The sequence below is a fragment of the Myotis myotis genome, unplaced genomic scaffold, assembly GCF_014108235.1.
Source record: "Myotis myotis isolate mMyoMyo1 unplaced genomic scaffold, mMyoMyo1.p scaffold_m19_p_12, whole genome shotgun sequence".
In the NCBI taxonomy this organism is placed as follows: Eukaryota; Metazoa; Chordata; class Mammalia; order Chiroptera; family Vespertilionidae; genus Myotis; species Myotis myotis.
The window spans coordinates 2,753,926-2,767,939 of NW_023416316.1; the positions used below are offsets into that span (position 1 = coordinate 2,753,926).

At 62.1% G+C, this 14,014-nt stretch overlaps 1 protein-coding gene across 1 annotated transcript in view; it reads right to left on the reverse strand.

Annotated features, from left to right (window-relative positions):
* Positions 1-14,014, reverse strand: part of HMCN2 (hemicentin 2) — a 136,104-nt gene that overhangs the window by 53,907 nt on the left and 68,183 nt on the right. Inside the window, exons 30-43 of the mRNA XM_036329346.1 lie at positions 13,404-13,558; positions 12,183-12,461; positions 10,529-10,810; positions 9,939-10,047; positions 9,543-9,712; positions 7,784-7,938; positions 7,244-7,340; positions 6,390-6,485; positions 5,394-5,570; positions 3,630-3,787; positions 2,779-2,902; positions 1,405-1,580; positions 279-375; positions 7-126 (exon numbers count right to left, since the gene is read on the reverse strand). Coding sequence (XP_036185239.1) covers positions 7-126; positions 279-375; positions 1,405-1,580; positions 2,779-2,902; positions 3,630-3,787; positions 5,394-5,570; positions 6,390-6,485; positions 7,244-7,340; positions 7,784-7,938; positions 9,543-9,712; positions 9,939-10,047; positions 10,529-10,810; positions 12,183-12,461; positions 13,404-13,558 — 2,195 coding nt within the window. The remainder of the gene's footprint in view (positions 1-6; positions 127-278; positions 376-1,404; positions 1,581-2,778; positions 2,903-3,629; positions 3,788-5,393; positions 5,571-6,389; positions 6,486-7,243; positions 7,341-7,783; positions 7,939-9,542; positions 9,713-9,938; positions 10,048-10,528; positions 10,811-12,182; positions 12,462-13,403; positions 13,559-14,014) is intronic.

Genomic DNA, 14,014 nt, shown 5'->3' on the forward strand with positions numbered 1-14,014 from the left:
CCCTACCGTCCTTCCTCCAGGTGATCTTGGGGAAAGGGACACCCCGACATTCGCAGGACAGCCTGGTGGGGTGTCCCTCGGTCACAGTCAGGATGCGGGGCTCCCTCGAGGGGAACACTGGAGGGACTAAGAGAAGAGAGGGTGTGAGGGGGTGGAGGGCTGGGAGGGGAGCGGGCTGCACCCTGGGGCCCAGTCAAGGCAGCAGTGCCCCAGGGCATGCGAGCTGGCCGCGCAGGGGCAGGGCAGGGGGACCGCAGCCCAGCCCAAGAGACCCTCACCCCAGACGTTGAGGTTGTAGTGTTTCTCCGAGCGGCCCGCCTGGTTCAGCGCCTCACAGGTGTAGCGGCCTGCGTCCCACACCTCTGCCCTGTCCACCTGCCGTCAGCGACAGGAGCCATCAGCAGGGGCAGCACACAGCTGGGGTGCCCGGGGCGGACTGTGTGACTGTGGGCCAGCCACTTCACCTCGCTGTGCCTCAACCTCCCCACCTGGAACCTGGCACCTCCCGCACCCCGAAGTTTCCAGAAGCCGCTGCCTGCGGTGGCCTCCTGTGGGTCCCTAAGTGGCAGCCTTGCCAGCCACATCCGCAGCCCAGCCCCATTCTGACAGAACAGCCCAGAGGAGAAGGTGGGGGATGAAGAAGGGTGGGGTGGAGGGGACCCTGTCCTCAGGGGTCAGACCCTGACATGGTGGTGACGCTGCGGCTCTGAAGAATGAAGGGCAGGAGAGGCAGGCATTCCAAACAGAGCAAACCACAGGAGGTGCTCAGAGTCGGAATGAGCATATCACAAGGTGTAGGGGGGTGGGAGGAGGAGGAGGAGCAGGCTGGAGTGGAAGGTTCTCCCAACAGCAGGAGAGGCACCGCCACTCCCCGAGCTGAGGTGGATGAGCTGTGCCCTGGGGCAGGGTGGGGCCTCACGGGCCTGCCTCTGGGAACCCTCCCAGCCTCCCAGAAGAGAGGCACCGGTGTGTTTGCAGGTGAGAGACCCAGGGCCAGTGTGTCAGGACGGCAGGGGGGAGGCGCAGCTGGAGGCAGAGCTCAAGTTTAAATCCAGGCTGACTCCAGAGTCCCGACCCCACACCCCCTGCCTGCTGGGCCAGATGCCTGATCCCGGGGCTTAAAGGCCCAAAAGCGAGGAGGCTTTGGAACAAAGAGTGAAAAACAAGTAGAAAGAGAGCTGCTGGCTTGGGGGGCGGGGTGGGGGGGGGGCGCAGCGGGGCTGAGGGTCCTGAAGGCTCAGTCCTGGGCCTTCGCTCTCAGTCCCCATTCGGCTGGAAGCAGCTCCGACAGATCGGGAGGCTGCGCCCTGGGCGTTGGGCCTGGAGGGGCCTGCAGGGCCCATGCAGCTGAACTGACGGCGCAGGACACCCACAGGCCCGCCCTGCCGGGCTCCGCTCACCCACCTCCAGCAAGGCCTTGTCTGCAGAGAGGCGGGCTCCGGGCCGCGGCTCCAGGGGGCGGCCGTCCTTCCGCCAGCTCAGCACCGGAGGGGGCACGGCGTGGCTCTGGCACTCCAGGGCCACTGACTCGTTGGCCACGACGGACACATTCAGCTCTTCCCCGAGGATGCTGGGCGGCACTGGGCAGGGGGGGGGAGGGCGCTATCTCAGCAGGTGGGGGGGCAGCAGGATGGAGCCGCAGCCCTCTCATCCCCACCTCGACGACCTCCTGCACCGGCCTCAAAAGGAGGCCCAAGGCCCCAGGTCCGAGGGGATCGGTGGGTTGTAACAGCGGCAACCTCCCGACTGACGGCACTTCAGGACAAGACATTACCTCTGAGGGACAGTGGGGGAAGGGACTCGGGATTTCTCTGTATTATTTCTTGCAGCTCACGTGAATCTACAATTATCTCAAGCTCTTTTTGAAATTCACAGTATTTTTATTTTTTAAAATGTGTTTTCAGAAGCAGGACCCCAGCCACCTTTCTCCCGAGACATAAACAACCCTCCAGAGGAGGGTCAAGAAGGCAGGGTCGGGAGTCAGAGGCCCTGGCTGGAGTCTTGTGACCTGACACTTGGTCACTGTGATCAGGAGGGTGGCTACCGGGCGGGGCTACCGGAGATTAACTGCAATGACAGGTCGCTGAGCCCTGGGCACACGGTGCCTGTGAACTATTATCCGGACGCCAGCGACGGGAAGAGCTGAATGGAATGCTTCTCCCCCACTGGCCCCCCCAACCCAGGCTCTACATTTCCCAGAGTTCCCTTGTGCACCTCCAGAGACCCACAGGATCCCATACGAGGACATTTTAAAACCAGAGCAACTGTCACTGTGTTCTCTGAGTGTGGTGAACCCCGCGACACCTTGGAAGTGGGTGCCATCTTCGCCCATTTCCCAGAGGAAGACACGGAGGCTCAGAGAAGCGAAGTGACTAGCCCAAGGTCACGGCCACAGGAAGTGGCGGAGGCAGGATTTGAACCCCAGATCCATGCACTCCAGAGCCGGTCCCTAACCACCACCCCACACCACCTTGCCCAATAGCACTGTCACCGCACTTGACCCAGGAGAGTGAAAACGCCCGATTCCTGACTCTTGGCCGTGTGCACCTCCTGCCACTTCGTGCCCCTGCTACCTCTTCCCTGAACTTGGGTCACCTGGTCGAGAGGGGCCACCCACCTGTCCATAATAGGGGAGCTCTCACTCCAACTGACCCCACAGGAAGGCAGCTACGGTCTCAGGCCGGCATGTCTCCCACCCAACCACCCTTCCTTTGAACGTGGCCAGACACCCCCCAGCCCCACATTCTTGAGCCGTGGCCTCTGGGGCCTGACACTCACCGTGGACGTGCAGGGCGACGTCCCGGCAGTCCTCGCCCACGGCACTCACAGCCACGCAGGAGTAGGTGCCAGAGTCGGAGGCCCGGGCACTGGCTAGCGTGAGGGTGCGGCCCCCGGGAAAGACCTGCCCCCCAGGAGGAAGCCCATGTGAGGTTATGCACCCCAAGGCCAGCTCCCACACCTCCCAAGCTGGCCCTGCTGCACGGCACGTCGCCCCGGCAGCCTGCTCCGGACGCCCAGAACCCCAGGCCTCGGCACCTCTGCCGGCTGGCGGGCGATCACATGGGTCCTTTAAAAGGGCCCCCTGTAGTGTGCCGCGCCAGCACGGTCAGGGGTGAACCTGAGTGGGGCGGCTGAAAGGCTTAGAAAAGACAGACAAGAGAATGAAAGCCGGGTCTTGGTGGGACGCTGCTTCCCTGAGAGACAGTGACCACGCCCACAAGCCCTGTCTTTATTTCATAGCAGGTGCCACGAGGCAAAGTAAGGGCGTGACCAAGATGTTTACAACATTCTCCTGGGTTTCAATCCTACTCAACTACATGCACCTGAACCCTATCAAGCCCGCATCACTCAGGCACGTGGGGCCACGTGTTCGGACCATAGGTTCAAGCTCACAACTACAGCTGTTGGCTATCATTGTGCTGGGAGGGCCCTGCCCTCCAAGCTGGGACTTGCACGTGGCCATGAGAGGACTGTGCCCTCTCCTCAGTCCAAGGCTTGAACCTGTCCAAACACCAGCCGTCCAGGGCGGTCACTGCTTCTCCCTCCGCTTGGAGCTCCCAGGGCCGGGCCTCTGCCCCCAGCACCCCCTGAGGCGGCAGGGAGGTAGCGGGCCACCCAGCCCTGCTGACCTGGAGGCCGGAGGTCCCTGCCGTGGACACGGGGTTTCCATCCTTCAGCCACAGCAAGGTGGGGCTGGGACTGCCGGTGGCGCTGCAGGTCAGCCGGACTGGGGCGCCGAGCAGCACGGGGCCTGGCAGGCTGGGCGGCAGCGTGATGCGCGGAGGCACTGCAGGGCGGGGGTGACACAGAACACAGGCTGAGCCCCACTGGGGACATAACAGAGAGGGCACCTGGCTGGGCACCCCCCTCCCAGGCCACACGCAAAAGCACAGGGACAGCCACTCAACATGGGCACAGCCCTGCGCAGTTCTCAAGGCTGCTCATCTCATCCTTTTTGTTAATACACTTTTTTTTTTTATTATTGATTTCAGAGAGGAAGGGAGAGGGAGAGATAGAAATATCAATGATGAGAGGGAATCATTGATTGGCTGCCTCCTGCACACCCCCTACTGGGGATCGAGCTCACAACCCTGGGCAGGTGTCCTTGACCAGAATCAAAGCCGGGACCCTTCCGTCCCCAGGCCGATGCTCTATCCACTGAGCCACACCAGCCAGGGCTCATCCTTTCCAAACCATCCTGGGGCCTCTGCAGATGAGAATCCAGGGCTCCAGGAGGGCAAGTCACCAGCCCGAGGTTGGCCAGCTAGGAAGCGGCAGAAGCAGCACCTGAACCTGGGCCTTCTGCTCAGCATATCATGGGGACGGTGTGGGGTAGTGAGGGCGGAGGACCCCGGGCAGGCTTTGTTTTCCAGCTCCGAGGCATCAGACCAAACGCTCTCCTACAGGCAGCCCCTCGTGAGTCCACTGTATCTGGGAGCCACAGCCAGGATGCCCAGGGCTTCTGCCCCGCTCCTCCACTGCTCTTGGGACAAAGACCGGAGCCGTCCAGCGTCCACCTGGCCATCTCCCCAGCCTGCCCCCTCTTCCCCTTGTTCTGTGAGCTCCAGGCCCCCTGCCTCCTTGCCTTTCCTCAACTCCCCAGGACTCTGCAGCCACAGGCCTTGGCAGGCGGTCTCTATTTCGGCATCCAGCTCTCAAAGACGCCTCCCGGACCCCCCAGGCCAGGTCAGAGCCTGGTTCCAGGCCCTCAGCTGCACCTCGCCTTTACTAGCTCTTGTCACGGCATCAGGAAACAGTGCTCTGGGTAATGATCTACCACTGCACCCTCCACCAGCAGGAAGCATGGGCCTGTCTTCTCGGGGCTGCAGCACCAGGGTTTGCTGTCCCAGAGCGTGTCCTTCATAAATGTGGTTGCACAGAAGATGGGTAGACGGAGGAATGGGTGGCTGAATGGATGGATGGGTGGGTGGGTGGACAGATGGATTGTTAGATGGGTGGAGGAATGGGCAGAGAATTGGACAGATGATTGGATCAATGGGTGGACAGCTGGGTATTTCCATGCATGGATAGAAGGATGGATAATGAATGGATAAAACGGTAGATGGATGAATGGATGATGGATGGGTAGATGGATGGTGGGTGGAAGAAAGGATGGATACATGGATGAATGATGAGTGGGAAAATGAATGGATGATGGATGGAAGGAAGAAAGGATGGATGAATAGATGTATGGATGATGAATGGATGAATTATGGATGCAAAGAACTATAGATGGATGAGTGGATAATGGATAGGTGGATGATGGGTAGAAGGAAGGAAGGATGGATGAGTAGGTGGGTAGATGGTGAATGGATGGATACTGAGTAGATTTGTAGACAAATAGATGGAAAGTAATTTTTGCACAAGGACCCCTTGGTCCTAGGGCAGCTCACCATTGACCCGCAGGCCATACTGCAGCTCCGTGCGACCCGCCACATTGGACGCCACACAACGGTAGCTCCCAGCGTCCGAGAGTTGGGCTCTCTCAATGAGGAGAACTCTCCCGTCAGCTGACACCGTGACTCCCTTCCGAGCAGAGACAGGCTGGCGGCCCTTGAACCAGGAGATGTCTGGGGAGAGAAGAGACACTGGGGATCCTGCCAGCCCTTCAGGCTGTGCTGTGTAATGGGCAGTGTTGCCTGAGATAGGACCAAGGGCAGAGAGGAAACCCCAGGGGGTGGGCAGCCGAGAGCAAGGAGAGTCAAAGCTGGGCTGGCCCCCTCAGCTCCTGCTTTAGAGGAGAACCCAGAGCACCCCAACACAGCAGCCTCATAAACAGGGAGCAGTTGTATCTTTAGCTCCTTGCATCCTGCCAGGGCCCGTCCCAGAACCTGACAGGGTATTTGCCCCATCAGATGGGGCAATAACCTTAGGGCTCGCTACTCAGCAAAACTGGGTGGACCTGGTTCAAACGGGGGACAGGAAATGGGCCCTCCTCCTGGGCCCATCCTGGCTGCCGAACACCCACACCCAGCCCCAAGCTCCCAGCCCTTCCCTCAATTGTTAGTCTAGAGAAGGGGCCAGACAGCGACTTGGCAACTTGGTTGCCCGGCCCTCACCCCCAGCCCTGAAGTGGCCCTGTGACGTTACAACTCCAAAGCCCTGCGGGTTTGCTTCAGACACCAGGGCACTTGCTTCTCGGCCTTCAGGCCAAGGTCAAGGGCAGACACCAGCGCAAAGGCTCTGGGCCTGGCAGTGACAGGCATTTAATGGGCCCTGGATGAACAGCTGTGGGGAAGGAAGAGAGGAAAATGCAAGGAATAGGGAGAAGGGCCCGCGGATGCCAGCCTGATTGTCCACAACCCGCGCGGTGCCTGGGCACCGGCAACCTCACCAGGTGGGGCCTGGGGCCGGCGGCAGGTGGCTTTCCCTCACCGGGAGGGGCTTACCTGGAGGGGGCACGCCGGAAGCCAGGCACTCCAAGGTCACGGAGGCATTTTCCAGCACTGCCTTGTTGGCCGGGACCGGCTCAATGTTGGGGGGCACTAGGGGAGACAGGGCACGCCCTCGCTTGGTGGGTAGCTCAGATCTCAGCCATCCCAACGTCTCTCCCCAGCCTTCCTGAAAGGTCCTGGGCAACAAGAGCCCCCCAATGGCTCATGGCCTCTGACCAAGGAACCCCACTTCTGAACCACACACAGAATAAGTCTTCATTGCAATTGGACCAGGACCGCCCAGCACCCACCCCCAGGAACAGCCCACCCCAGTGGGCAGGCGGAACCCGGAGAGCCATGGCAAGTGGCAAGTGCAAGGACCTGCCCACATATGCGAGGATGTAAAGGAACCCCCAAACCGAATAAGACAGCAAAGGTAAATAGGGGTGCGAACAAGGGTGTCCCTTAAAAACCCCTCAGAAAGCCACCTATGGGGGCCACAGAACGGACGTTCCTTTTTCTTTTTATAAAAAATATATTTGTGTTGATTTCAGGGAGGAAGGGAGAGGGAGAGACAGAAACATCAATGCTGTGAGAGAATCATCTATTGGCCGCCTCCCCATGGCCTCCACTGGGGATCAAACCCGCAACCCAGGCCTGTGCCCTGACCAGGAATCGAACCCTGACCTTCTGGTTCATAGGCAGACACTCAGCCACCGAGCCACACCGGCCGAGTGAGCAGATGACTTTCTACTTCTAAAGTCAAGTGCATAACTAGATGTTAAATCCCATCCGCCCCCCCCCCGGCCCCCACAGCAGCCCCGAGGGCCCTCAAAGGGTCCCCCCCCACTCGTCACCCATGTCCTCACCCAAAACCTTGAGCACCGCATCCTTTCTGCTCTCGCCGGCCAAGTTAGTGGCGACACAGGTGTAGACGCCTTCGTCCCTCAGGTCCACCTTCTCAATCTGGGGCAGGGGAGGCAGAGGTGTGTCACGGGGAGGCGGGGGTGGGGGCACGAGATCCAGAACCAGGAGTCACTCAGAATGATGCTGGGACAGGACAAGTGGCCAGGCTGCGCTGACCCCAGGAGCAGGAGAAGGGAGGCATGGGGACGAGTTTGGCTCTGGGTACAGTTCTGAACCACACACTTAGATTCGAGGGAATCCCCCTGATCTTGGGAACCCCCCTCCCGCCCATTTTCTCCTTCTGGCAGCTGAAGCTCTGGGGACGTGGACTAGGTTAAAGGTCCCCCCCTCTTCAGTCCACTGAGAATTCCCAGCTGAATGGGTTCTTTGCTGGTCCTGCCCCCAGGCTCCCAGGGTCCTGCTGGGGCTTCCAGGGCCCCTAGAAAGTGGCTCCGCCTCCTATGCAAGGTTGCCCCGCTAGCCCAAGGGCCCCTGAAATGTACCTGCAGGTTCCCCCCTGAGGCTGCCAGGGCCACCCCATCCTTCCACCAGCGGAGGCTGGGGGTAGGCACCCCAGTCCCCGCACACCGGAGGGTCACAGGCTGCAGGAAGGGGGCTGTGATGTTCTCACCGTCGATGATGACCGCCGATGGGAGCTCTGGGCAGGGGGAGAGGCAGGGAGGACCAGGTCGGGGTCAGGAGGGTGCAGTGGTACCCAGCAGCCCCCTCATGCCTGGGGAATTAGGAGTGGCCTTGCAGAGCTGCCCTCTAGCCTCCCCCCACTCAAGCCCTAGACACCTGGCTTTGGGGAAGAGCGCCAGACTGGACCCAGCAAGGTGGGTCTTTCCTTTCTTTAAAAAGTCTCCCATCCACCCACCCAACCATCCACCCATCCACCCACCCACCCACCCACCCATCCACCCATCCACCCACCCATCCATCCACCCACCCACCCACCCATCCATCCACCCACCCATCCATTTACCCACCCACCCACCCACCTACTCATCCACCCACTCATCCACCCACCCACCCATCCACCCACCCATCCATCTACCCACCCACCCGCCCACCCGCCCATCCACCACCCGCCCATCCACCCACCCACCCACCCACCCATCCACCCATCCACCCACCTATCCATCCATCCACCTATCCATTTATCCATCCATCCATCCATCCATCCATCCATCCATCCACCCACCCACCCATCCATCCACCCACCCATCTATCCACCCATCCACCCACCCATCCATCCACCCACCCATCCATCTACCCACCCACCCGCCCACCCACCCATCCACCCACCCATCCACCCATCCACCCACCTATCCATCCATCCACCTATCCATCTATCCATCCATCCATCCATCCATCCACCCACCCACCCATCCATCCACCCACCCATCTATCCACCCATCCACCCACCCATCCATCCACCCACCCATCCATCTACCCATCCACCCATCCATCTACCCATCCACCCATCCACCCACCTATCCATTCACCCACCTATCCATCCATCCACCACCCATCCACCCAGCCACCCAGCCACCCATCCACCCACCCACCTATCCATCCACCCATCCACCCACCCACCCACCTATCCATTCACCCACCCACCCACCTATCCATCCATCCATCCATCCATCATTGAGCATCTACTCTGAGCCCCGGAGTGAACTAGGCACTGGGACACAGCAAGGAATGGTGGCCACTGTGCTGTCCTCTCAGAGCTCCCAGAACTGGGCTGAGAGGTGGACAACCAAACAAGCACTCCCAATCCAGTGGGTGGCGAGCGACAGCCAAGAGAGGGTGGGCAGTGTGGATTAGCCCCACAGTGACATCAAGGAGGGCTTCTGGGAGGAAGGGGTGTTTTAGGACAGACCTGAGAAATAAAGAGGTGCTAGGAGGCAAAGAAGGAGAATGTTCTGGGAACAGAAACAGCATTTGCAGGCACGGAGGTGAGAGAGCGGGTGTATTTAAAGAGTTGAATGAAGCGCGTGGTGGTCAGTGGACAGACAGGGAAGACTGGGGAGAAAAGTGAGGGCCTGAGGACTGGACAGACGACAAGTGGGGTGGACAGCTCAGACCAGCCTCTCACGCCTCTTCTCTTTGGGGGGCTGGGAAGTACAGCCCAGCTGTACTATCTAGAGAAGACCAGCCCCCTGTCCCCCCCAGACCCCCCGGACCGGCCAGAGGCACGGATGGCCTCGGTCCAGGCTCCCCTCCCCCGGCCTCGGGCTGCCCATGGCCGCTCACCGTGCACAGACAGCTCCACCTCGGCCCCTGCGGTGCCTGCCTCGTTGGTGGCCTGGCAGGAGAAGAGGCCCGCATGGCCCGGCTCCACGTGGTCGATGTGCAGGGTGGTCCCCTGGGAGGCCACCTGCACCCCCACCAGCTCCTCGGCCGGGCGGCCGTTCTGCAGCCACCTAAGGCGGGTGGGAAGGGGGACGGTCAGCCTGAGGCCAGGGGAGGCAGGGCCAGCAGGACACGCAGGAGGCCCGCAGCGTCTCCGCCTGCTCGCACATCTCTGGCCTTTTTCTTGCCTCTGGGAAGGGGGTGCCTCTTGACCCCACCCACCTCCAAAGCATGCGCTCTCTGCCCACACCCCAACCGCAGCCCTGGCCTTCACCCTCCCGCCCCCCACATACGCACTGGATAGTGGGCACCGGGGAGCCCGAGGCCTGGCAGGGAATCTCCAGGGGCTGTCCCACGAGGGTGGTCACCTGGCCCAAGCCTTCGGCCACCAGCAGCTGTGGGGGCACTGCAGGCCGGACCCCCCAGTGGGTGGTTAGCGCTGAGTAAATCCCTGCCTAACGCCCTCCTAAGTCCCCTGTGCCCCCAGAACAAGGCCCAAGCCACACCCCACCATTCACGTTCCCCCATAAAGGACCCCTCCTACAGGGGGCCTTCCAGGACCACTCCTGAGGCTTGCCCTATTTATTCAACGTCTGTCTCACCACCAGACCCAGGGCTCAGGAGTCCTGCCTGCCTTGCTCCCTCCTCATCTCCAGCCCCACGGGCCAGGCCCGAATCAGCCCGAGAGATGTCTGTCCAGGGGAAGGCCCCTCCCAGCCTGTCCCCAGGACCACTGCCCACAACCCCGCTTTGGGCCTCAGGGATTTCTAGGTAAATGCCCATTGACCAGAGGCAGCTCCCCAGAGGGGCTGCGGGCACTGGCATGTGGTAGGTGTGGGAGGAGGGGCCCGCAGCCCGGTGGCTCGGGCAGGACAGGTCCGGCTCACCCTGCACATCCACGGCGTATTGCAGCACGGCCTCCCCCGCAGGGCTGCTGGCCACGCAGCTGTACAGGCCTCCGGCTGCCTCCCCCAGGCTGTCCAGGCTCAGCAGGCCGCTGCCCGCCTCCAGCCACGTCCCGTTGCTCTCCGCCAGGGGCAGCCCCTCGTGGTACCAGGACAGGGTGGGGGGTGGGTAGCCTCTGGCCACGCACTCCAGGCCCAAGGGTCTGCCAGCCACCGCCTTCACCAAGTGAGGCCCTTGGCTGGCGCCCTCGATGGTGGGCGGGACTAGGGAAGAGGCAGGGGCTGCTCAGGGACGGGAGTTCCCCACCAGCCCTGGTTCAGCCCCCTGCACACCCCACATCATGAGACGAGCCTCCTCCCCCACCTGCACTGGCCGAAGCCCTGTGCTCAGAGATCAGCTCCTGCGGGAAGCCTGGCCCAGGCCCCTGGCTGGAGCATCCCTCCCTCCTCTGCCCCTGGGTGGCCCCTCCCCACGGCTGGCATCTTCTCTGACCCTGCTACCCCTGCGGGCTCATCAGAAGCAGAACAACGGCTTGTGTGTCTCTGGGAATGGCACACAGTAGGGCTCAGTACCCACTGCACTCAAAGCGACAGGCTCCCCGGGCTTAAGACCAAAGCCACTGTTCCTACAAGTCCCCCCTCCGGCCTGCGGGAGCAGACGGGACGACTGGGGCAGAACCCAGCCCAGACGGCCCATGATGGCCAAGGGGGCAGCTTCTCTCTTCCTCTTGGGGAAGGCCGCCGTGGTGCTGAGCCCACAGAGGCCTCGCCAGGGGACATGAAGCGACGACGGACTAGGATGTGCCTCTCAACCTTGTTTGGGTCGTAAGTCCCTATGAAAACGCACACACGCATTCCTCAACCAATTTCCAGGAGGGGCTCAGACTCCAGAGGGAGGGTCCCCAGGCTGCATCTGGCTCACCCTCAGAGACCCCACACAGCCCAACTGTCCTTTGGGGTCCCTAGGGCTCCAGCACCCAAGTGTCTGCATCTTTGGGGGCCAGAGCTCCTGAGCCGACTCCTCATTAGGGACCAGGATGACCCACTGGCCTGCACCCCACCCTCCAAACCTCACCAGGCCCTGCCCAGCCCCACCCCTGCCCACCTCCACACATTTTTCCTGCGTTCTCTGCAGGGCCTCCGAGCCAGCCCCTCGAGGCGGCCATCACCAAGGTTAACCGTGCAAAGTTTATGGTCAACCCCCCCCAGGTGTGAACTGGGGGCCATCACATCCCCAGCCCCAGGGCCCACCGCGCTCATCGGTGGGTGGAGAGACGAGGGCCTGGTCCCTGCGGCTGATAGAGGAGCTGATGCTGTGAGGACCCGGGGGTTGGCTCACAGTCAGTGGTTCCCTCAGAGAAGTTAATTACTGGTAGAGGGTTTGGGTGTGGTTTCGTGAAAAGCCCTAAATCTTGAGAGGAACCCGGGGTCCTCCGCTCAGCTCTGCCTGGGCCCCGAGACAGGCCCTCTGACCCTGGCCTGTTTTCTCGCCTATAGGAGGGAAGGGAGACTGAGGTGACCCTTCTCTAGCCACTCCCTCGCCGACCTATGGAGACAGGAGGAGGCCTCCGCAGCTCAGAGTCCCTCCCTCCGCTCGCCCAGCTGACCCCGCTCACGCTGACCCCCGGCCACTCACCGTACACCTCCAGCCTGGTGGCCTTCTCCGCGACGCCCACGGGGTTGCGGGCCTGGCAGGTGTAGACGCCCGCATCCGAGCCCTGGGCCCGCCCCAGCTGCAGCTGCCGGCCGCCCCGGGTGTACACAGCCTCGGGGCTGGGGGGCAGCGGGGCCCCGTCCTTGAACCAGGTGACGTCAGGAGCAGGCACGCCGCGGGCCTCACACAGGAGCCGCGCCGGGTGGCCCTCTATGACGGCCACCTCGCTTGTCTCGTTGGAGCCCCAGATGGTAGGGGGTGCTGAGGACAATGGGGGGGGGTTGTCACAGGGAGCCCCTGAGGCAGCTGGCGTCCTCCCCCCAACGCCCCCACCCCGAGTGACTTGCACGTGCCCGCGCCCCAAGCACTGCACACGTTGCAGCTTCGGCTGCAGGAGAGGGAGTCGGGGAGACAGGAGAGGTGGCACGGGGTATGCTGACGTGGAAAGCTGCCGGCTGCACAGGAGGCGGACGAGGTGGGGGGGACGCCCTGGACCCCACTCTGCCTCTAACTGGCTGTGTGACCAGGTAGGTCACGTCCCCTCGCTGGGCTCAGCCTCCCCATCTGTAAAAGGAGGGGCTGGACGCAATCAGGGGTTCCCACGGGCAGGACGCAGGCCACAGCGTAAAGTGACACTGCGTCTCACAGAGCTCCTCCCAGCTGATCGCACAAAGGAGAAGGCTCCTAGACTACACTCTGGACCTTTCTAGCACTTTCCACCAGGCCCTCCACCACGGAGAGCAGACAGCACAGCGCCCTCTGCAGACAGCTGGCGCCCCAGCACTTCCAGGGCCTTCCTTTCAGTGCATTGGGTTTTGTAGCCTCCTCCCTCCCCGGAAGGCCAAGTGGGCCTGGCTTCCACTTACAGCTGAGACAGTAAATATCTTTTCAAAGAAATTCATTCCACGTAAAGAAAGGGACTTGACTTTTTTTAAAAAGTTAAAGAAACGATCGCCCCGCGCAGTATCAGGTGTAGGACAGCTTGCAAAGTGGGATGGGACCACGGGGCTTGGGAACCTTGATCCAGATTCCCTGTCCCCCTCCTCCCCACCATTGCTGGCCTGGGGCTCGTTCCCCAGCCTCCCGATTCTGCTCTCGCCTTCCTCTGTGCAGTGGGCAGCCGAGGGGAGCCTGGCCAGCAGCCCAGGGAGGAGCAGGGCCAGGGCTGGGGCCGGGCAGGGGGCGGGCAGGGGCTGGGCTCACAGTGGATTCTGAGCTGAAAGTCCTTGGCCTGCTGGCCGGCTGGGCTGATGGCCGCGCACTGGTACCGCCCCTCGTCGCCCAGGTGGCTGCTGGTGATTCTGAGCAGCTGGCCGTCCTCCAGGAGCTGGACGTGCGGGTCCCCGGGAAGGATGGGCCTGGAAAGGAGGTCAGGACAGTGCGACTCGGGTCGAGGCGAGCAGGGGCGGCCGCATGGACGACAAAGAGGCTGAGAGAGTCACAGTCGCCGAAAGGTGCCAATAGGCCCAGTGCCTGGCGCCGACGATGAGACAAAATGTGTCCGATCGGCGGGGCACTTGGGGAAGTCGGCGCTGACCCTGCCACACCGTGGTGAGCCCAGACTGTGCTAAGTGGAGGAGTCGGACACAAAGGCCCCTGTTGTGTAGCTGCGTGGAACGTGCAGGAAACGCAGGTGCAGCTGCAGACAGAGAGCGGGTGGGGGCTGCTGGGGTGGTTGCGGGTGGGGATTTCTGGGGTGGTTGCGGGTGGGGGCTGCTGGGGTGGTTGCAGGTGGGGGCTGCTGGGGTGGTTGCGGGTGGGGGCTGCTGGGGTGGTTGCAGGTGGGGGCTGCTGGGGTGGTTGCGGGTGGGGGC